This window comes from Bactrocera neohumeralis, chromosome 6 (assembly GCF_024586455.1).
Source record: "Bactrocera neohumeralis isolate Rockhampton chromosome 6, APGP_CSIRO_Bneo_wtdbg2-racon-allhic-juicebox.fasta_v2, whole genome shotgun sequence".
NCBI classification, from domain to species: domain Eukaryota; kingdom Metazoa; phylum Arthropoda; class Insecta; order Diptera; family Tephritidae; genus Bactrocera; species Bactrocera neohumeralis.
In genome coordinates this window covers 16,926,291-16,948,695 of record NC_065923.1, presented here as the reverse complement: position 1 = coordinate 16,948,695, position 22,405 = coordinate 16,926,291, and the positions used below count along the sequence as shown (strand labels likewise).

Here is a 22,405-nt window from a genome sequence, read left to right as displayed (position 1 = left end):
AGGGTGATACAAGCAGATGTACTTTTTTCTTGAGACCCACAATTCAATATTGGATAATATTCGACAGAATAGACCACGTCCAGCACATAGTGAAGAAAATATAGCAGCCGTCGCTGAGAGTATACACGAATACCGTGAAGAATCGATGTGCCGCCGTTGGCAGCAACTCAGACTGACGTACGGAAGGATTTGGCGCATTTTATCACGAGATCTTATATTGGAAGCGTACAAAAAATACAGCTTTGTGAAGAACTGAAGCCGCTCGCTATGGACTCTTGAAATGTTCCAAGAAGATCCGACATTTTCGACCAAAATTTCGTTCAGCGACGTGGACCATTTCTGGCTCAATGGGTATGTAAGCAAGCAAAATTGCTGCATTTGGGACGAAGAGCAACCTACAGAGTTTCAAGAGCTGCCATTTCATCCAGAAAAAACAAACGGTTTGTTGTGGTTTGTGGGCTGGTGGAATCATCGGTCCATATTTCATCAAAAATGATGCCGCTGAGAACGTAACTGTCAATAACGACCGTTATCGTACCATGATAACCGACTATTTGATGCCTGAAATTGAAGCTCGTAATCTCGGCGACATTTCGCTTTAACATGACGGCGCCACTTTCCACACATTGCATCAATCAATGGATTTATTTAGAGAACACTTCGGTGAGCAGATGATTTCACGTTTTGGGCCGGTCGATTGGCCACCAAGATCGCGTGATAACACACCGTTAGACTTTTTTCTGTGAGGATATGTAAATTCTAAAGTCTATGCGAAGAATCCAGCTTCGATTCAGGCCTTGGAGCAAAACATCACATGTGTTATTCGAAGTCATCGAAAATTGGACTCAACAGATGGACCAACTGAGACGTAGCCGCGGTCAACATTTGAAAGAGATAATCACAAATAAATTCCAAAGAAAATTCTTTCGAATGATAATAAAGATTCCCAATTAAATTTAAAGTTTCTGTGTTTTTTTTTTATACTCTCGCAACAATGTTGCTAACGAGAGTATTATAGTTTTGTTCACATAACGGTTGTTTGTAAGTCCTAAAACTAAAAGAGTCAGATATAGGGTTATATATACCAAAGTGATCAGGGCGACGAGTAGAGTCGAAATCCTGGATGTCTGTCTGTCCGTCCGTCTGTCCGTCCGTCCGTGCAAGCTGTAACTTGAGTAAAAATTGAGATATCATGATGAAACTTGGTACACGTATTCCTTGGCTCCATAAGAAGGTTAAGTTCGAAGATGGGCAAAATCGGCCAACTGCCACGCCCACAAAATGGCGGAAACCGAAAACCTATAAAGTGTCATAACTATGCCATAAATAAAGATATTAAAGTGAAATTTGGCACAAAGGATCGCATTAGGGAGGGGCATATTTGGACGCAATTGTTTTGGAAAAGTGGGCGTGGCCCCGCCCCCTACTAAGTTTTTTGTACATATCTCGGAAACTACTATAGCTATGTCAACCACAGTCTACAGAGTCGTTTCCTTCAGGCATTTCCATGTACAGTTCAAAAATGGAAGAAATCGGATAATAACCACGCCCACCTCCCATACAAAGGTTATGTTCAAAATCACTAAAAGTGCGATAACCGACTAACAAAAAACGTCAGAAACACTAAATTTTACGGAAGAAGTGGCAGAAGGAAGCTGCACCCAGGCTTTTTTTAAAAATTGAAAATGGGCGTGGCGCCGCCCACTTATGGACCAAGAACCATATCTCAGGAGCTACTAGACCGATTTCAATGAAATTCGGTATATAATATTTTCTTAACACCCTGATGACATGTACGAAATATGGGTGAAATCGGTTCGCAACCACGCCTTCTTCCAATATAAAGCTATTTTGAATTCCATCTGATGCCTTCTCTGTATAATACGAGTATAAACATTAGGAACCAATGATGATAGCGGAATAAAACTTTACAAAAATACGGTATTTGAAAAATATGTAAATGACGTATTATGAAATCTCGATTATCACTTTATCGTGCGAGAGTATAAAATGTTCGGTGACACCCGAACTTAGCCCTTCCTTACTTGTTAAAAAGTAGATAACCTCGAAATGGAATAAATTCCATTCCTATCGAAATTTTTCTTGAGATTTGATAAAACAATGTAGATGTCTTGTTAAAGAAAGAATATTTTCTTGTTTACTTGATTATGATCGGCCAGTTTGTGGGCAACTATATGCTATAGCGGTCCGAAATCGACGGTTTAAACAAATGAGCATCATCTTGAGAAGAAAAGAAATTCTTCACCACAATTATTATACAAATTTATGACCCTGCGAATCATCGATAAAAATAGCCGCACTTTGTTTACCGAAGCTAAAATTTACCGTTTCACTATGATTTATTTTTAAAATTTATACAAAAATTTGACATTGTTGTTTGTTTATGAACAACACATACATTTCAACAAGAAGTTAGTGTCAGCATTGTTATTAAACCGCTTGTTGATTTTGTTGTATATTTTATGATAAAATTATTTGTTGACCATTTTTCCGCAGAAAAACTAGTCTTATCGCTACAAATTAATAACATTAATACTTTTTGTGTACAAAAGTACTTATATATAGATTGACTAAAACTAAAAATTGTTTTACTTTCTTTGCTGCAGTTTTGTAAATATTGGTGAGCGCTGGATCTCGTGAACGAAATGTTATATAAATATATTTACAAAGACGTGAAAAAAAATCCACCGCCGACATGAGGCATTTTATAGCCGTAACTTAAGTAAATATGCTAATATTTGCGCAAAAAATTCACGTTTTCAGGTTCCGCTTACATCGAATGATTAATCGGCTTCGTTACACTAACTACGCTCTTTCGAAAAATTTTCTTCTAAAAGCGACAATAATGTTATGCACGTGAATCCAATAGGAGAGAATACAAGTATTTGAAAATCTCACTCAACTTGTGTAACCGCTCGTTGTTCTCTCTCTCTATTTGATTATACCAGACTGCTTGATTTATGCCAGTTGTTTGTTCGATTCACTAGTCTCCAACGTTTGATTAATCAAAGGCAGCTTACAAGTGTATTCTTTTATTAATCATATGTACTTTGATACATAACTGTTTTTTTTAATTTATTGCGCACCTATTTAATCAAAAAATTATCTTCAAATGCCGACTAATTTTCTATTAATACAGACTCAACTAATTGGGGATGACCTCATTACACTTGATTTATCTCCGCGATGATGCTAAATATTATAGAAAGAGTTATGCACGTTTATCACGACATCGTGTAGTGTTGTTATTCTAATGGCGCGATTCTAAAGATCTGCGGAGTAACGGCAAACAAATAAATAACAACAAAACCAATGACAAGTTGTAAAAAAAATCACCAAAGGCGTAAGGAGATAAGAGTTTAGACAAGAAGCGCTTATACGTACATATTAATATGAAAAACGAGGGAGGATTAGAAAGTGGCCATTAGATAAGGACGTTCTCAATTCGGATTCTTAAAAACTTTTCCAGTTAAGAGTTCGTTGTTCTCTTATTAAATGTACTTATTCTGATTGAAGGTGGTATTTCCAATAATGTGACCATATCTTGCAGATAAAAAAGTTTTCCATAAAAGGACTTGATTTTGGACTGTCAGTTTGTATAGCAGCTAAAACTATAGAGGTCCGGTTCAGGGAGCAGCTTTTTCGCGAGAAACGGATGCGTACAAAATTTCTGCTCAATATCTCAAAAACTGGTTCAGGGTATAAGAATATAGTTCTCAACCAGTTCAATTATATAGATATAAGGGAACCTCAAATGAATTTATCCTGCTGGAAGATCATCATTTTATGCCATCCGTTTTAATGGCTAAAGATTCTAAGGAAAGGAAATCTACTCTAACTATTCTCTACTAAACTAAATGGTAAAAAGATAAATGATTTCTATACGATTCTGCTATATTTTTTTAGGACGCAGCATTCTCTAATCAAACCCGAGGACACAGTAGAACAAGTGATAATTCGACAGTAGAGAAGGAAAATTTTAAGAACGTTGTCGTTTAAACAATAGTCAGGTCTACGAAAAAGGAACAGACGTGGTTTTACATCAGGCCATAGAATACTTAATTTGATCGTTTCGTGGGAGAAATATGAGATGGGAGTAGGTTAGGTTTAGCGGATTATCGATTTCGATTTTTCCTCCTGCAATAAAAAATTTCTGCTATGTTTGATGAACTCGACAAGATTCCTAAAAACTGCCCTACAACAATATTACAAATATTTAGATTTGCATTACCTTTAACACAAGAGGATAGAACTTCAAAAAAATTTTTTTTCAGACCACCCTTGTAGCCTCGTTGTTAAATAACGAGATGCGCGAGCTAAAACAATCAAATCTCAAAGAAGTGTCTGCTCTTTGAAGACATTAGAGCACATTGTTTACTGACCAACTCTTTGTCACAGATAACGCCTGATAAGATGAGTAAGCGTTAGGCTACGAAAATTCACAGCCACTAAGCAATATAAAAAACCAGCTTCCTGCTTAGCGAACAACACATTTTTACGAAAATCAAACGACGAGCAACAACTCGACGCACGGAGAGAATAAAACGAATAATTGCACGAAAAGTTAATTACAAGCCGCAGACTTGGAGTACTACGTGACCGCATTAAAGGCAACTAGCGCCGATTATATAGTGAAATTACGCGAAAATCGTCGACGCGAAGCGAGACAACATGCTAAGATTGGCAATAGCAATACTTCTGACAGCCGCGCTGCAACCGGTCATGTCACAATTGCCGCACAGCGCAGGACTAGCATCCCAACAAGGCTTGGCACGTCTGCTATTCACCTCGCGACTTACGGCGCTGAACCCGCAAGTGTCGGTGGCGTGTTTCACCGATTACATCGGGCATTCAAATTCGATCAGCGAAGCTTACGGTCAGGACTACAAGCAATGCCTGCTCGAAGCGAGCGAGGAACGCAAACAAATTGATGGGGATTCGGCGAAAGAGCGGCAGGAAGTTGTGGATGCAGCCGAGGCGGTATGCAGCAGCTTACGCGTTTGTAATGAGCTCAACAATACTTTGGAACTGTTCAACTGTCACACGAAAATTGTGAGTATGTTAAGAGATATGCTGTAGAGTTGGGAAAGTTTAATAAGGTAGTATAAGTGTCGGAAAAGGTAGTTCAAAATATTTGAATGTGATAGCCTTAAATCTCTCCCCAGAGTTGTGTGCTGGGTTTGGAACCCGGAACGTAAAAAACACCCCAATGAAAAGGACAACACAGCCTAATGCTGTTGTAAGTTCGGCTACGCCAATAAAGAAGAAGAAGAAGATAACCATAAATTTGAAAATGGGTCAGCGCAAGATTTTCTTTGAAATTCAGAGCCCGAAATCAATATTCATGGCATCATTATTTGGCCTTCCCAAAGCCGACAAGAAATTGTCTTAATTTATAAAACAGATTTTCGGTTAGTTTCGGGTATTTCTTTTCGACTTTTCATAACCGAAGTCTATTTGATATAGCCGCGGGAACTCCGAGTGCAAAACGATTTACATACAGTGAGGTAAATCCTAATCGTGGAAAGAGGTGAAAAGCTCGTTATCTAACTGGTTTATCACTACTGATTCATCCTGTTACTGTCACTCATATGTAAATACTAGCACTTCGTCTCGAAACGAGATACTGACAGAATAATACGAGTTCCTTTATGGTTACTGAAGATTTGACAGTTTTAGGAGCTTCATTAAGGAAGTTTTTTTTATACACAATCGATGTACAGCATATAAAGTTGGAACCTAGAGTCAATATCGCCGAGATAAATATTTTTCTTTTCCGACAGAATTTTTACTAAAATTATTTCTACTAAAAATGTATGTTCTTTCATCCACAGGGCAGTGCGAATACCAAGGCCACATACAGCATATCGGGTAATGCCTCCGAACATGCGACCGTGTTGCAAGAGCGCTATCGTCGCATCGAATTGCATCATCAGCAGTGTTGCCAACGCGCTGAGCGCCGTTATGTGGCGGATACTGCAAGTAACTATAACTACTTGCAGGCCTGTCTGGATGGACAGGTGCAGCCAACCACAAGTTCCACCACAACAACAACAGTACCAACGACTAGTTCCACAAGCACAACAACAACGACAACCACTGAGGCACCAGCACCACCGCCAGCACCGACGACGTTACCATCGTCACCATCCGCAGTCTACGATGAACTAACGACCACTGAGCAGTCCCAAAACATACAACAACAAGTAGCACAGATTTTAAACTTGTTAAATTGACCGCCGGTAAAATCAAGGGATTCTTCGGCGGTTAAACAATAACAAATAGCTAGTGAGGTTAAGCGAATAGGATTGTAAGGAAGAAATAAACGAAAAAATGTGTTGAAAAATTAATTGTTTGTTGTTTTCGTTTTTGGTCGTCTTTTTTTTTTAATTTTTAAAAATTTTTAAAAAAATTTTCTAAGCCTTTGCTAATTTTTCTCCGAGTGTGTTAGCAATTTTCGCCAATTTCGCAGTAATACAATATCGGCACGTTTGCAAAAATACACAAATCCAGTCAAGTGCACTTCAAAGCTTCGTTAAGTGTCGTACGGAAAATCAACCCTGTTTCACAACGAACTGTCAAATCAGCACAAAAAGGGATTATAAGCTCGCTTTGTTCAAGAAGTGTAAATATTTTCCAAATTAACAAGACAAATGCAAATGCGAGTTGTTTTTGTAAATGCAGCGCGTGACTCGGCTGCATCTTTCGCGCACCCCAGCGCAGTCTAGTTGGAGCAAACCCTTGCATTGGTCACGGCTGTCGGCCGCATAATCTATGCATTTCCGTTTGAAATTTTCAGCTGTGTTTATTTATTGCTCACGTGTCACTTTTTATGCAAACATATATATATACGTATGTATATTCGGATCATTAGCTAAGCATGTCGACATTTTTTTTTTACTTTGACTCACACTAAAAATTTAGCTGCCACATTTTGCACCATTTTCTAGCGAAAATTCTGGGCGAAGAAAATAATCTTCCTTTTTTTTTGGTTTAGCGTCACTTACCTGCAAAGAAAAGAGGAAAAAAATTAAATTAAATATTTTGTTAGATAAACATATTTTTAATAAATTGTTATCGAGTTGTGCTAACAAGCGGAGAGGAAGTTAACTTTGGTGCATGTGTTAGGAAAATATTTGCCAACAAAATGACGTCAGCGCATATTTTGCATAGCGGGTTTGTGATAACATTTGAAAACAATTCTTTTCTATTTTTTGTTTTTTTTTTATTTTTTTGTTTGTTTGGAATACCCGAACAACACGTGCAGAAGAAAGCGCTCAGCGTTGTGTTCATACCCACATATACATACATACATATGTATATCTAAGTAAAACCGCTCAGAATTTTACCGCTTATCAGGAGAATTGCGGAGAAAATAAAATAAAAACAGGTAAGGAAGAGCTAAGTTCGGGTGTCACCGAACAATTTATACTCTCGCATGATAAAGTGATAATCGAGATTTCATTATCCGTCATTTACATATTTTTCAAATACCGTATTTGTGTAAAGTTTTATTCCGCTATCATCATTGGTTCCTAATGTATAAATTATACAGAGAAGGCATCAGATGGAATTCAAAATAGCGTTATATTGGAAGAAGGCGTGGTTGTGAACCGATTTCACCCATATTTCGTACATGTCATCAGGGTGTTAAGAAAATATTATATATCGAATTTTATTGAAGTCCGTCAAATAGTTCCTGAGATATGGTTTTTGGTCCATAAGTGGGCGACGCCACACCCATTTTCAATTTGTTAAAAAAACCTGGGCGGAAGCTGCATTTCTTCCGTAAAATTTAGTGTTTCTGACGTTTTTTGTTAGTCGGTTACGCAGGGTTATTTCAACATAACCTTAGTATGGGAGGTGGGCGTGGTTATTATCCGATTTCTTCCATTTTTGAACTGTATATGGAAATGCCTGAAGAAAACGACTCTATAGAGTTTGGTTGACATAGCTATAGTAGTTTCCGAGATATGTACAAAAAACTTAGTCGAAGATGGGAGCGGGCCACGCCCACTTTTCCAAAAAAATTACGCCCAAATATGCCCCTCCTAATGCGATCCTTTGTGCCAAATTTCACTTTAATATCTTTATTTATGGCTTAGTTATGACACTTTATAGGTTTTCGGTTTCCGCCAAAGTGGCCGATTTTGCCCATCTTCGAACTTAACCTTCTTATGGAACCAAGAAATACGTGTACCAAATTTCATCATGATATCTCAATTTTTACTCAAACTACAGCTTGCGGACGGACGGACGGAAAAGACAGACATCGGATTTCAACTCTACGCGTCACCCTGATACAAGTTTTTTGGTATATATAACCCTATATCTGACTCTTTTAGTTTTAGGACTTACAAACAACCGTTATGTGAACAAAACTATAATACTTCTCCTTAGCAACTTTGTTGCGAGAGTATAATAAAATTAACATATCATTTAAGGAATAATGGACCCGCATACGTATACTCAACGCTGTGGAAGAATAAAAAAAGGTTCCCGTTAAACTTTCTTTAATGGTACAAAAAAATCACGGAAACTTCAAATTTAATGGAGAATGTTTATTATCATTCGAAAGAGCATTCTTTGACATTTATTTTTCGAAGATTATCTCTTTGAAATGTTGGGCGCGATTGTCTCAAATTGTTCATCCGTTGAGTCCAATTTTCGATGACTCGTTCGAGCATTTCGGCTGGTAACTGGCGTATGACACGCGTGATGTTTTGCTCCAAGGCCTAAATCGAAGCGGGATTGTCCTTAGACTTTAGACTAACGGTATGATATCGTACGATCTTGGTTGCCGAAAACATGAAATTATCTGCTCACCAAAATGTTCTTTTAATAAATCCATTGATGGATATCGGTATCAGATGACGTCTGAAACCGACTGTCACCATCGAAAACATAAACAGTAAGAAAGGGTATACACTTTCGTTGCTGAGTTATAGAGTTTCACAGAAAAGTGAGCTCTTAGCCTAATTTGTATACTAATTCGCTTGTAAACCTGTCCTACCACCTTTAATAACATGTTCTCGCCAAAAAATTTAAGTAATTAGACTACATTTATTCTACTCACTAATCTAGATTATTTGCACTGCCATTGGTGATTTGTAAAACAGCTGTTTTTGACAAACCGATTTTTTCTCGCCACAACCCTGTTAGATCGGCTTCGGCAGCCTCACTCCACATTACTCTTCTTTTTTTTATAATTTTCATTTCCACTGACTTACTTGAAATTTTTTTATTTTATTTTTTGTATTAATGTGATAAATTTTCCTACTAACAAACAGTCAGCGTTAAATAAGAGTCACAGGGGAGTTTTCGAGTAGTAGATTATTGAGATAATCTACTCAACAGCCTAAATCTCATTATTAAGTGTCGCTCGGAACGTAGTATAAGGTCACATTTAATGCTTCTGACGTTTTAGAAAATAAACCTTCAAATGACAATAGAGAATAATTAATTTTAATTATGATATTTCATTCTTAAAAAATTACAAATTATTATACACACACCAATACCAGACGGATTTTTGTTTTACCCTTAGTCAAATATCGTTTAGTATTAACTGCACCTAAATTGACCCATTTTTCAGACTATTAATTCCGTTAATATCGAAATGAGTGCTGGTGTGAAGCAGCCAACTGTGCGATTTTAAGGTCTTTACACATTTTAAATAAATCAATCAATCAACCTTCAAACAAACTGCTCCTCAATCAGTTATAAATCGTTGTCAGAATTAAACAAAAAAAAAACGAAGAATACATGGTCATAGTAAGATTGGATGATAAAAAAGTAAATAAAGATTATTATTAATTCCAACAGATAATTTCGACATTGGAAACAATAAGATATCAGAATTAAGAAGACAGCGCCTAAGCAGCGCCACATTTATCCAATAATTAAAGATCCAAATCGTTATTTTTGCTTCGGCATCTCGAAATAATTTCATGGCCAACATATAGAATACACATGCTTATACATATAAATTAGAAAATAAGAAGCTTAAAAGCTTAGAAGAGCAACAACAATTGCAAACGCACATTCAAATTATGAACCCATATAACGCACGTAAACGCATATTAATCTTCATCGAAGTGAATTGGAAATATAATCAGCTAATTTGATAGATGTGGAGCAATGATAGACACAATTTGATGTTTCTTTTTGGAATTATGTAAGACATAACATATTTTCAGGGTTTCGACTTAAGTAGCAAATGAAACCAAGTAATAGTTAATTATTTATATGCATACAGGCAGATGCCCGGCACAATCTGGGGGCTCTCACCTTCTCTCATGCACTGGTGCTATACAGCTATAGTTTGACCAATTCTGATCAATTGTGCAGTAGTATGGTGGACAGGCGGGTCGATAACTGGCTGAAGGAGAATTTACTTAAAGAACCTTCGGGCATAGCTCGGTGAGTAATGACGGTTGGGCAAACACCGATAACATGACTTTTCAACTAGGAAAGAAAGTTTAAAGTAAATATAGAAAAAGATGACTGGCGTAAAGGAATGGAATTGTTGTGGGAATATACTGTCCAGAGATAGACATAAGGCAACCTTTTAAGTTGCCAGGACCACTGCAGTATATTTCAAGCTGAGGTCTTTGCTATTGCGAAAGCCACGGAGCTGGCCTTTATTGCACCTATACTCGTACAATCAATGTAATAACCTCGTATCGCAAGTCAGTCAGAAGTGTCTTAGGAAGCAGGGCAGCGGTGGAAAGTGTTGCCAGGAGCAAGCAACTTCACTTCTACTGGATGCCAGGCCACAAAGGCATCGAGGGCAATGGAATAGTGGACGAGATTGTCAAGAATGGTGTGCGGCTAACATCTGAAACGTAAAGCATGGTAAATAAAATCAAAACCCGATGGAACCAGCTACCTGAGTGCAAAACTGCAAAAGTCATGTGCAAAACGGTAGATAGGAAGTACACAAAATTCTTATTGGCAATCGATGGAAGAGACTGTAAGAACGTGATGGGCAGCGCACCAGGGAAACAATGGAGAATTTTTTGTGCACTTGTTCCGAATTGGCAAAACTACGCTGTACGCATTTGAGGTCTCCACGGTATGATATAAGAAGTAGGCCACAGAGTATGTTAAAATTCGCATCAAGCGCAGGCATCCTAAAGGATGACTACTCCTCATGGATCTAGCAACTGAACTCCATTGGTATCGCAAAGGACCAAAACTGATGCATGCGTGGTTTATAGGCCTACCAGATTAAGCTAACCTAACCTAATAGTGAAATGATACTACTTTTCCTAGGCTAGTAATAGTAAGGGTCTCTAAGAATGAAAAAGTAAAATAAAAATTGTAATTAATAAACAATTAGTAATTAAGAAACCAATAATTACTTAATGAAATTTAAAGTTCTTTCGAATATCAGAAAACATTTTGCACAATTTTAGCTGCAAGAAATCTGAATTTGCAATTTCTTTTTGATCCAAACGTCCAATGGGACGAGCCCTGATGCAGAAATATAAAAAATTCTACACCTTACGTGTTCGATTGAGAAGTTCACAAATTCACCTTTAACAAAGGTTTTGTCTGAACTAGAAAATTGTTTTTAAAATCATAGATTTTAAAGGCATTTTTTATTTTCCGCCAAAAATAAAGTATATCATCCAGAAATTTGCTTACAAAATCATCCATTACAGTTACAAACAATGGAGCAATTCAAATGCAACAAAGAAGAATAATTAAAATATGTACAGAACAATGGAGCTAAAAAGTTGCAAGATCATCAGTACAAACTTGGCCGAAGATAAAAACAAAAACGACAACGAAATAAGTTCCCAAATATTGCGATCAAACGATACATAGTACATATGGCTTATATTTACCCAGGTACTAAAAGGTGCGCACACACATACAAGCACATACATATGAACAAACATAATCATATCAATAACTGTGCGCATTTATGGTCAAAACTAGTATTAACCAATACAACAAATACATACAAAAACATCGAAATATACTTTGAAGCGTTTAGAAACGTGCAGTCATGGTCATGATCACTTCGAAAACGCTCTACAAACATTAATACACATGTACATATGTATATATGTATGTATGTACAAACGAAGCTCGTTGAACGTTAAATTTACGAAAAAGCGTCGCCAGGAGGCGGCTAATATGGACATAAACTCGCCAAAATACAAACCGCGGAACTGAGACAAAGCAGGAAAATGGTGGAATATTCGTGCAACAACAAAAAACGCCGACAGTTAGCGTTAAAAAGTGGAAGTGGTACATTTTGGAAGCTAAATTGGTAAAAAAACTATATATTGTCTTTTTTATGGTTTTTGATATTTTTGAGTAACTTCAGACGCAGAGAAAAAACAATAATCTTCATATTTGCATTTTTTACAGCATACAGGGTGTTAAAAGATAATTATCTTGATTTTTATCGATCAGTTTGTATGACAGCTATATGATATAGTGGTTCGATTTGAGGAAGATATTCAGATATGGCAGTGCTGCCTTAGATAATAATCCATACCAAATTCCGTGCCGATATCTCGCCAACTAAAGAAGTTTGTCATGCAAGTACTTGTGTTTTATCGGTCGGTTTGGATGGCAGCTATATGCTATAGTGATCCGATACCGGCACTTCCGACAAATAAGCAGCTTGTTGGGGAGAAATGAAGGTGTGAAAATTTTCAGATCGATATCTCAAAACTGAGAGACTGGTTCGCATGCCAAAGTATCTTTCAGAGTCTTATAAAGTTCGTGGCATGGTATAAATATAAAAATAATATTCTCTAGATCTTAAAAAGCGCAGCCAGCAATTTTTTATGCTTTTATTAGGTCGAAGTCTTGATCATTTCAGCAATTGAACCTTTGGTCAATCTATCATTGAAATTTTCAACGCAACAACTTAAAAGAACGAGGTCAAGGTCTTCTTATTATGAAAAAATTTTCAACATGATATAAGCCAAATTAACTTGAAAGATCTAACATAAAATGCACTATGTAAATATGTCAAAAAACAAATGCAACTCTCATATTAGATTTGACTTGTATTTAATAGCCATTGATCCACTGTCCCCTGATAAACAAGTAAGCAAAGTGAGCCAGTTGTGTGACGCTGCTTGACTCCAAACATCGCCGCCTATTTTTGTCGCAACAACTTGTATTTCTTTCGTATATGGGCTACAAAAGTGGCACGCTGCCACTTGCCGCCAAAAATGGCCATATTGAGAGCTTTGATAATGTAAACAACGAAAGTACGAACTCGGAGTTAAAAAAAATAAAGATTATGTTTTTAGTAAAATATGCATCAGTGAGAAGCATGCAGCACGTTGGATGAAAACATGCCTGAAGATTGGAACCTACTAAGTGAGCTCTGCACAATCCACAAAAAAGAGGTCACATACATATGTAATCTGCGCCAATTACCGTCGGATAAGCCGCCTAAATATCGCAGGACCGAAATCCACCATCAACAAACTGATTGCCTTATCAGTGTGGTTTTCGACCTGGAAAATATACTATCGTTCAGATTTTCACCACGCGCCAAACCTTGGAAAAGACCGTGAAAGAAAGATCGACGCACACCACCACTTCGTTGAGTTTAAAGCCGCCTTCGACAGCACGAAAAGGAACTGCCCCTATGCCACAAAGTCGTAACTTGGTATCCCCGCGAAGCTTACTCGGCAGTGAAAGCTGACGTTGAGCAATTCCAAAAGCTACGTCAGGATAGGGAATAGGGCTCTCCAAGCCGTTCGATAACAAACGAGGTTTCAGACAAGGAGAATTACTATCGTTTGCCTTCTTCAATATATTGATGCAGAAAATAATACGAGCCGCAGAGCTAAATAGAGAAGGTACAATCTTCTTTAAGAGTGTACAGCTGCTGGCGTACGCCGATGATATTGACTCACGCTGTGGACAGTCATAACTTCGAAGTCGTAGATAATTTCGTCTATCTTGGAACCAGCATCAACACCAACAACAATATCAACCTTGAAATCCAACGCAGAATCAGTTTTGCCGTGGACAATGACATCTTCTGATGAGTCGGCCATAGGAATGTTCGCGAGGAAGGTTTTGCCGATGATTTATGGTCTTTTCCGCATTGGCAACGACTAATACCGCATTCGATGGAACGATAAGCTGTACGAGATATAGGACGACATTGACATAGTTCAGCGAATCAAGAGACAGCGGCTGCGCTGGCTACGCCAGTAAAGAAGAAGAAATCAGATCTCGTACACAATTGACCACAAGTCGCCGTACATTCTTTAACTTTCAGTGGAAGAATTCTGTTCCAGACTTTTAACTTCCCGATTATAAATCTATACGAAGAATGCCTAACAATCATAACTGCTCAATTTTCTACTCGTCTATCAAGCATTTCTAAGAACAATTTCGGCAAATATTCGCAAATGACCAACAATCATAGAAGTGCGGTATTTCTTCAAATACACTTCTAACACACTCGAGGTTGACATGACAGCTTGAAAATTGGCAGCGGACTGGCCGAAGACAGAAGTCAGGCAGCTGAAGGCGAGCGGGCGAGTTGAAAGCCAGTTGAAAACAAGCGACTGACGGTTGGTGTTAGAAACACCTGCGTACAACAAGTGTTATTATTGCGTCAATTACAGTTTGGAGGCCTCTTAACTATGGCAAAACAGCGTCTAGCAATTGACGTCTACTGGCTTGGCGGTGTTACTGGGGCGCGTGCGCTTAACAAGTTCGATTGTACACACACACACAAATTCTTATGTATGTATTTTACATACAAAGCCAACGCCTTTTCAAAACAACTCTGGCAATTGAGTATTTATTTGCGCCAACTGCGAATCTTGCTTGCCGCGCATGCGCAACAACTGCATTGCGGTTACACACATGCCAACACACCTATATATACAAATGTAAATATGTATGTATGTGCTTGGCTAAAAGCTGTAAGAATTTCAAATATTTTCGCTTGCCTTGCCATTCGTCGTATTTTTCTACAAATTCTGCTTTTCTATTGGAGCTTTTGTCGACTAATAATATTTACACGCTTCAAGCTTTGTATTTCGCTTTGTTAGTGTATGTGTGTGTGTAATGCATGCGCGTTGCAATTAACTGTTGGTCAACGTCAGTGCCGCCAACGTGGAAATTTATGCGATAATTACAGTTGTTGTAATGGCCAGCAGCGCGATTCACGGCAATTGCTGCGCTGTGATCTTGGCAATCGCTTGTAAATCATAGGAAATTGCTGTAGTTCAAGGCAAGATCGCGACAACTTGGCAGATGTCAGTGTCAGACTGAAGATGTGTATGTTGGCAGGCAAATAAATATGTTTGTGATTATTGGTCACACCTCACTTTCGGAGAATTATATTCGTCTCTATTTTAAGACTGTGCCTTTAAAGAATTTTCTTGAGGAATAGCTATATCACAAGTTATTTAACTAGATATTATTAATAAATTTCCGTAGGTTTTTAGGCACAAGAGGAGTCCAAGCCGTAAGCACTGTCAAGTGGAACCAGTTTATTATAACTGACTTAACTTTTTTCCATACATAACCTAGAAAAGAAAATCACAAAAAGGTTCACGGCCGCATAAGGAAGAGTGCCTAAACGACTTCAGCATATTTCTTGTATGCCGATCGGATACATTGTCTTGCAGATTTCGAATAGAGATGAGTAGTATCGAAGAGAAAACGATCACGAGATGATCTACGACTTCACAACGTTCCGTTCGACGGATAACAAAAAACCCGTTGTTCAGGAGTTTCCGATATATAGTATACTCATATCTTACTATCTTTTTAACCAAAACTGGATTTATACAGGGTTTATCCAGAAAGTAATAGAACTGAATCGATTTGTCTTTAAAAACTTTCAAAATAGGCTCCTTCTGTGTCGATGCAACGCCGCGAACGCCATTTCCAAGCATTGAACGCGTCACGGAAGGCATTCTCTGGAATAGCCGTGATAGCCGAGGTGCATGCTGCTTGGATTCCCTCTGTCGTCTTAAAATGCTTGTCTTTCATCGGTCTTTTCAGGCAAGGAAACAAAAAAAACTCCGGGGGTGGCACATCTGGGCTGTAGGGCGGCTGCGGAAGCGTTGGAATGCCGGTCTTGATTAGGTGGCTGTTCGCAAGAAAGGCGGTGTGAGCCGAGACGTTGTGGTGGTGCAACTTCCAATCGTCTGCGATGTCTTGTCGGACGCGATTGATCCTCCGTTTGAGTCTCTTGAGGACCTCCATGTAAAACTTGGCGTTAACGGATTGTCCAGGAGGAACAAATTCATAGTGAACGATGCCTTTGATGTCAAAAAAGACAAACAAGTAAAGTCACGGCGTAAGAAAATCACTCCTATTACTTTCCGGACAAACCCTGTATGTCTTGTATGAAGGAAACCGTGACTAAAGTAGAGGATAACTTAGTTAGTTAGACCGGATACTTTTAAGAAAATATCGGAAAGTTTCTTCAGTTCGGGTGTTTCTACTATTCTGTTCGCATTATGTATGAAATCAGATAAGCTTTAATAGTTTAGTATCACTGCTACCGTATTTTCTGGAAGAAGGAATTGATGATCTGACAGCTGGATGTTACAACTCTATGCAGAATCACTAGCGTCAGAACAAAATGTAGGTCAATGTAAAGCTAGTTTAATGGTGATCTTTTCACGATAATGATCCACGCGATCATTTCAAATAGAAGCGCTTAGGCACAGGGGAAAGACCAAATACACTTTACTTCACTTTATCCGGGTATACCAAACCTCACCCCGACTGAATTTGTTGAGTTTAGATTATTTAGCTACGTTGTGAAGCAGCCATTTTACGACCACGACTTGACATCGTTTTTTCAAAAGTTTCTGGACTTTTGGTACCAGCCTAACATTGACACGCTTCGTTGAGTGTGGAATCGATTCAAAAGAAATGTTGAGATCCACTGCTATCAAACTGGTGTCAACACCACTATTTTCAAGTACTTTTATCTTTAACTTTTTCGATGAAATCGTCAAAAACAGAGATGACATAAGGCAAGTTGACTGCATACCCTTCACTGAAGGCTTTATGCTACCCAAAGGCTTCTGTTCGTGATAAAGTAGACTGCCAAAAAGACGTTTGCAAAATTTTCATAGATTTCGTAGCCTGATTATCTTGGAAAAAACATTTCAAGCATACTCGTTGTTCCTTTTTATATCCTGAACAGGGTATTTGCCACACAGTTTATAGTACCCAGAAGGAAACAGCGGATTTCCTAAAAAATTTGTACTTAAATGATCAGCGTGACGAGCTGAGTCGATTTACCCTGCTTAGACAGTTTTTGAGGTATCGATCTGAAAAATCGCGATGAGCTGAGTCAAAATTGGTTATACTATCAGGGGCTAGGCTGATTCCTATAAAAGGCGACAAATCAATGTGGAAACTAGCCTAGGTTTAAAAACCTAGCAGAAATTCGTAACCTTTTCAAGATAGTGCCTGAAGTACTAAAAGATCTCTAAAAGCTCTGTGTTGAAGCAATATTGCTACTACGTATTTTAGAAAGATCGATAGGAATACTAGTTTGGTACAACACCCGGTTTCAAAGCGTGCACTGATCTAATGAACCTTTCGTGACATTGACTTGCCATCGAAAGCACGAGCTTATCCTGACTTGTTTTCTAACCAAACACCTGCTACTTTTGCTGCTGCCTTAAATGACCATTTAAGCACACACACAAGCATACATAGGGAAAGTATACAGTTATTATGCCCATGGCACACGCGCTCGCAAAGCTACAACATGCATTTATGAATAATTGCATATTTTAACCAAAAACGAGCAAGAGACCACCAACAAAAAGAGCCAGCTTGAAGACTTTAAGTGTCTAAGTAGAAAACAATTCCGATGCCGTAGTAAATTACGACCAAAGACGAAGCGGCCCACACAATTGGCCGCACAGAGACCGCAACAACAAAGCGCCTGTCAAAGCGACAACAACAGCAACAACCAACTAAGCGCTGCAAATGCATTGCAGTGTGTATGTGTGTGTGGTTGCCATAAGTTTTGCATTTAAAAAGGCAACTCATGTGGTCAACCGCTGCTGCGCTGGTTGTTGTTATGGCGGCTAGTTAATGTTAAAATATTGCATGCAGGTGGAAACTACACACACACACACACACAAAGAAGAGTTGCAGCAGGCCGCTTTATCGGAAAATTACAACAAAACAATAGACAAGCAGAAAATAAATCAAGAAGTCAAATAATAGGAAACCAACACACACACTATATAACAAAAGCAACAACAACAAGGCATATGTGTATTGCAACCACACACACATTCATATATGCGCGGTATGTCGGTGTGTGTTGCGCTTGCAGACTGGTTGTGCGAACTTTGAGGTCCAACGGCGACACTAAACCCGTTTGACGCCACCACAAACCAATAAAAGCATTATGAAGCATCAAAGTTGTTGCAGCAACAACAGCACAGGGGCAGCAGCAGGACCAGTGTGACAAGTGCAGGTGCCTTTGGCGCAACAACACTGCACGCCGAACGCTGTGTGGGCTACATTTGGCAAGGAAAGTTTTTATGCGCATGCGCACCGCCGCCTGTTCCATTGAATGGCCACGCTGTGTGCGTGTATGTGCATACAAATGAGAGTTTCTACGCGAGTGGGTCGCCTAAATAAATGCATAAAAGCATTTGCATTCAAATTGAGGTTACTTGCATTTTTGTTGGTCAAAAATACCAATTAAAATAAAATATAAAAATAAAAAAATATGAAAATATAAAAAATAAAAAATAATAATAAAAATAAAAATAATAAACCAAAAAAAAATAATAATAAAATATAATTAAAAAAAAACACAGGAAATTAATAAAAAAAAAATAAAATAAATGTAAACAAAACTAAAATTAAAAAACCAATAAATTAAGAAAATAATGAAAAGTAAAAATATAATATAGATAATCAAGAGATCTACAAAAACTTAAAATAAAATATAAAAATTCAAAAAGATCGAAAAAATATAAAAATAAAAACATAAAGAAAGAAATAAAAAAATAGCAAAATATTAAAATTAAAAAAAAATTAACAAACTAAAACATTACAAAATTTAAACAAAACTAAATAACAAAAATTAAAAATAATAATCAAGAGACTTACAAAAAAAATTAAAATAAAATATCAAAATAAAAAAGATAGAAAAAATAAAAGTAAAAAAATAGGAAAGCAATAAAAAAATTCAAAAACAAAAAAACTTAATAAATGAAACTTTAAAAACAGTATATTAAAAAAATTAAAATAAAAAAAAAAATGTTTAATTAAAAAAAATTTTTAAAAAATTTAAAAAAATTAAAAAAAAAAAAATTAAAAATATTAACAAAAAACTATCAAAATAAACTTAGACACTACTTAAATTAAAAAAAAAATAAATAAATAAATAAATTTAAAAAAAAATTAAAAAATAATATAAATTAAAAATAAAATAAAAAGAATAATCAAGAGAATTACGTTTTTAACGAAAATTTCTTGTAAGATCTAAAGAAAATTGTTTAATTCAGTAAAAAAAGGTAACAAATTTCTAGAAAAAAGTTAAATATTTTGGCTTAGTTTATTAATATTTTCTTCATTCACAAATAATATTTTTTATGAGACTAAAGGACTTTTTGAAGATATTTAAAGAATAATTTTGACGACTGGTGTCATTAAGAAATAATTATGTGCGCCTAAAAGTTGTCAAATAGTATCCAATGTTGCCTACATTTAGGATTCAAAACATAATTAGAGAAAATCGGCCAATTTATCAGGTGGCAAATCTATGAAAACGATGGAAAAATTGCATAAATTGAGCTTCAAATTGCCTTCACGTTAATCGTGACCTTTGGATCTAGCCTCCAGCAGATTTTGCTTGTCCTCAAAGCTCAAGAACATGGTTACTGGACAGAAGTCGCCCAGATTGGGACATTTTATACATAATGCAAAAATGGTAGCGATAAATTGAATTATAGCAATAATCGGTATATTTTTATATCATTTATGTTGAATAATTAAATGGAGTTGTTTCAAACAACTTATTTTCCTTTCAAACCGTCTGTCTGTTATCAAATTTGAGCCGTGATTTTTACCATGGAAGAACTGAACTTGTTTGAAATATTGTGTTTCCAATAGAATTACGGCTACGGAATCGTAGAAAATGTTGCAAAAGTGTTTTGGGAAGTCCACTTTATCACGAACATAAGTATATGAGAGGCACAAAGCATTCAGTGAAGGTCGTGATGTTATCGAAAACTTGTACCAAGCGCGTCGTCCATACTCCCCTGTTAATGATTATAACATCGAAAAAGTTGAAGAAACAGTGCTTTAAAAGCTTTGTGTTTGAACCAGAGGATCTCATAATATTTTATGGACCGACTATACACATTTTGGTTAGTGTTTTGGGTATGAAGCATGTCAATGCTACAGAAAAAAACAAAATTCGCTGAAGAGACTGAAGGCCATCCCAATCGAGGCTTATATGCAGAGCAGTTTACGAAAAATTGGATTAAGCATTGGAATGCAAGTATTGACTAGAAGTCTATTTTGACGGCATTAATAAAGAGTCCGGATTAATTTTGATCAGATGTTATAAAAATCCTTAAAGCCCCATTTCACACTTAATTTCTTTGATATTTTTTATGCCATTGCAGCCTGTGATTATCTCTGAAATGATAACGCTGATGGCAATAATAGCTTTGATGACGTGAGACCAAATGATTTAGATGATCAAAATGGCGTAGTAAACTCCGATAAAATTGCAATTGTTGTAATTTTTTTCACAGAATTCTTCGCAATCTCTCTACATATGCATGCAATTTTCTGTATATTTTCCATTGAAATTGAACTCATAGTCAATAAGAACAACAGGCAATAAAATTAAAAAAAATAAAAATGCAGTAAAAAAGCAAAATGCAAAAACAACAAAAAGACCTGCGTTGTTAGCTATAATCGCAGTGAGCAATTTGTATTGCAGTCAATTGTCAGCTGGTGTCTCGAAGTTGAGATGGAATTGCTTTTGCAGAAAAGTCATTAAGCTTCGCTTTGCATGCGGTCAATACAATATTACAAAAACAACAACATACATATAATAATAATATAATAATAATAATAATAAACAAGTGGTTGCAGGTGTGTTTGGCTTTGTGTGCGTGCAAAAACGCCTCATCACAACAACGCTAGAAAGCACAGCAATTAACTTGTCAAGCAACTATTTATATAGGCGAGTGAGTATCACCTTCCATGCCGAAGCAGCAATTACATACATACATAGTGAAAAATTGGAAATCAGCATGTAAAAACTCAAGTAAATATGAGAGGATTGGACTTGTAAATTTTGACTTTTGCAATTTGTAAGCTCAATGAGTGGAGTAATGTATTTGCGAGGAACATTTCTATAAATACTTGTATGAGAAGGATTTATGTTTTGTGAACTTAAATCTTTGAATTGTTTGAATCTCAAAGCGATAAATTATACAGCAATAAAGAGTAATTAAAAATGAATGTGCGAGGAAATATAGAGAATAAAGTATAAAGAAGGAGGATGGAGTTATGTGTAGAAGTTCACGCAAATGAGGAAAGTTCTCTCATCGCCATTCACGTTTGAAGGCGAGCTAAAGTGAGAAGGCGAAACATCCCCTCCACAGGGCTGTGCGCTGGGTTTGGGACCCGCCACGTAAAAAACACCACCAAGGAAAAGAAGAAACCTGCCTCGAATGTGAGACCCCCCTTTTGATGACGACCATGGCAAACGAATTAAGTATTACGATTCAAGGGCATGCACCAGGAATGTTCGGTCGCTTAATTGCAAAAGTGCCGCTGCCCAGCTTGTTGATGTTCTCGTAAGAATAAAGGCTGACATCACCACCGTCCAAGAAGTGCGATGGACCTGACAAAGACTGAGGCGAGTAGGTCCTTGAGGCATTTACTACAGTGATCATATAAAGAGGGGCGAATTCAGTATGGGATTCGTGGTGGGAGAGACTGTGTCGCCGAATCCCGGCATTCACTACGGTAGATGAAAGTTTAGCCACAATCCGCATCGAGGCGAAGTTCTTCAACATATCACTGATTTGCAACTACGCCTCGACGGAAAAGAAGGACGATGTGACCAAAGATGCCTTCTATGAGCGCTTGAAGCGCAGCTGTAGGAGCTGCCCCCACCCCAACTGTTACGCCAGGGAGGGCAAAGAAGGTATATTTAGCTCAACGGTCGGTAAGTTCAGTATCCATGATGAACCAATCCCAAATGGGTTGAGGCTGATCGACTTCGTCGGGTCCCGAAATGTGGTTATCTACATTAATCTATTCCAGCATAGGAAAATTCAGCATTCATTGTAATAGACGGAAGACACGTCTCCAGTGTTTTAGACGTGCATACGTTCCGGGGTCCTCGCAT

General features: G+C 37.3%; 2 protein-coding genes across 16 annotated transcripts in view; one reads left to right on the top strand and one right to left on the bottom strand.

Annotated features, from left to right (window-relative positions):
- The window catches only part of LOC126763630 (supervillin), a 473,985-nt gene that overhangs the window by 90,394 nt on the left and 361,186 nt on the right, over window positions 1–22,405 (bottom strand). The gene's annotated exons all lie outside the window — the stretch shown is intronic.
- On the top strand, window positions 4,444–6,371 carry LOC126763654 (uncharacterized). Its single transcript, XM_050481367.1, has 2 exons — window positions 4,444–5,073; window positions 5,856–6,371. The coding sequence occupies exons 1-2, from the start codon at window positions 4,693–4,695 to the stop codon at window positions 6,255–6,257; spliced, it is 783 nt and encodes a 260-aa protein (XP_050337324.1). The 5' UTR covers window positions 4,444–4,692; the 3' UTR covers window positions 6,258–6,371.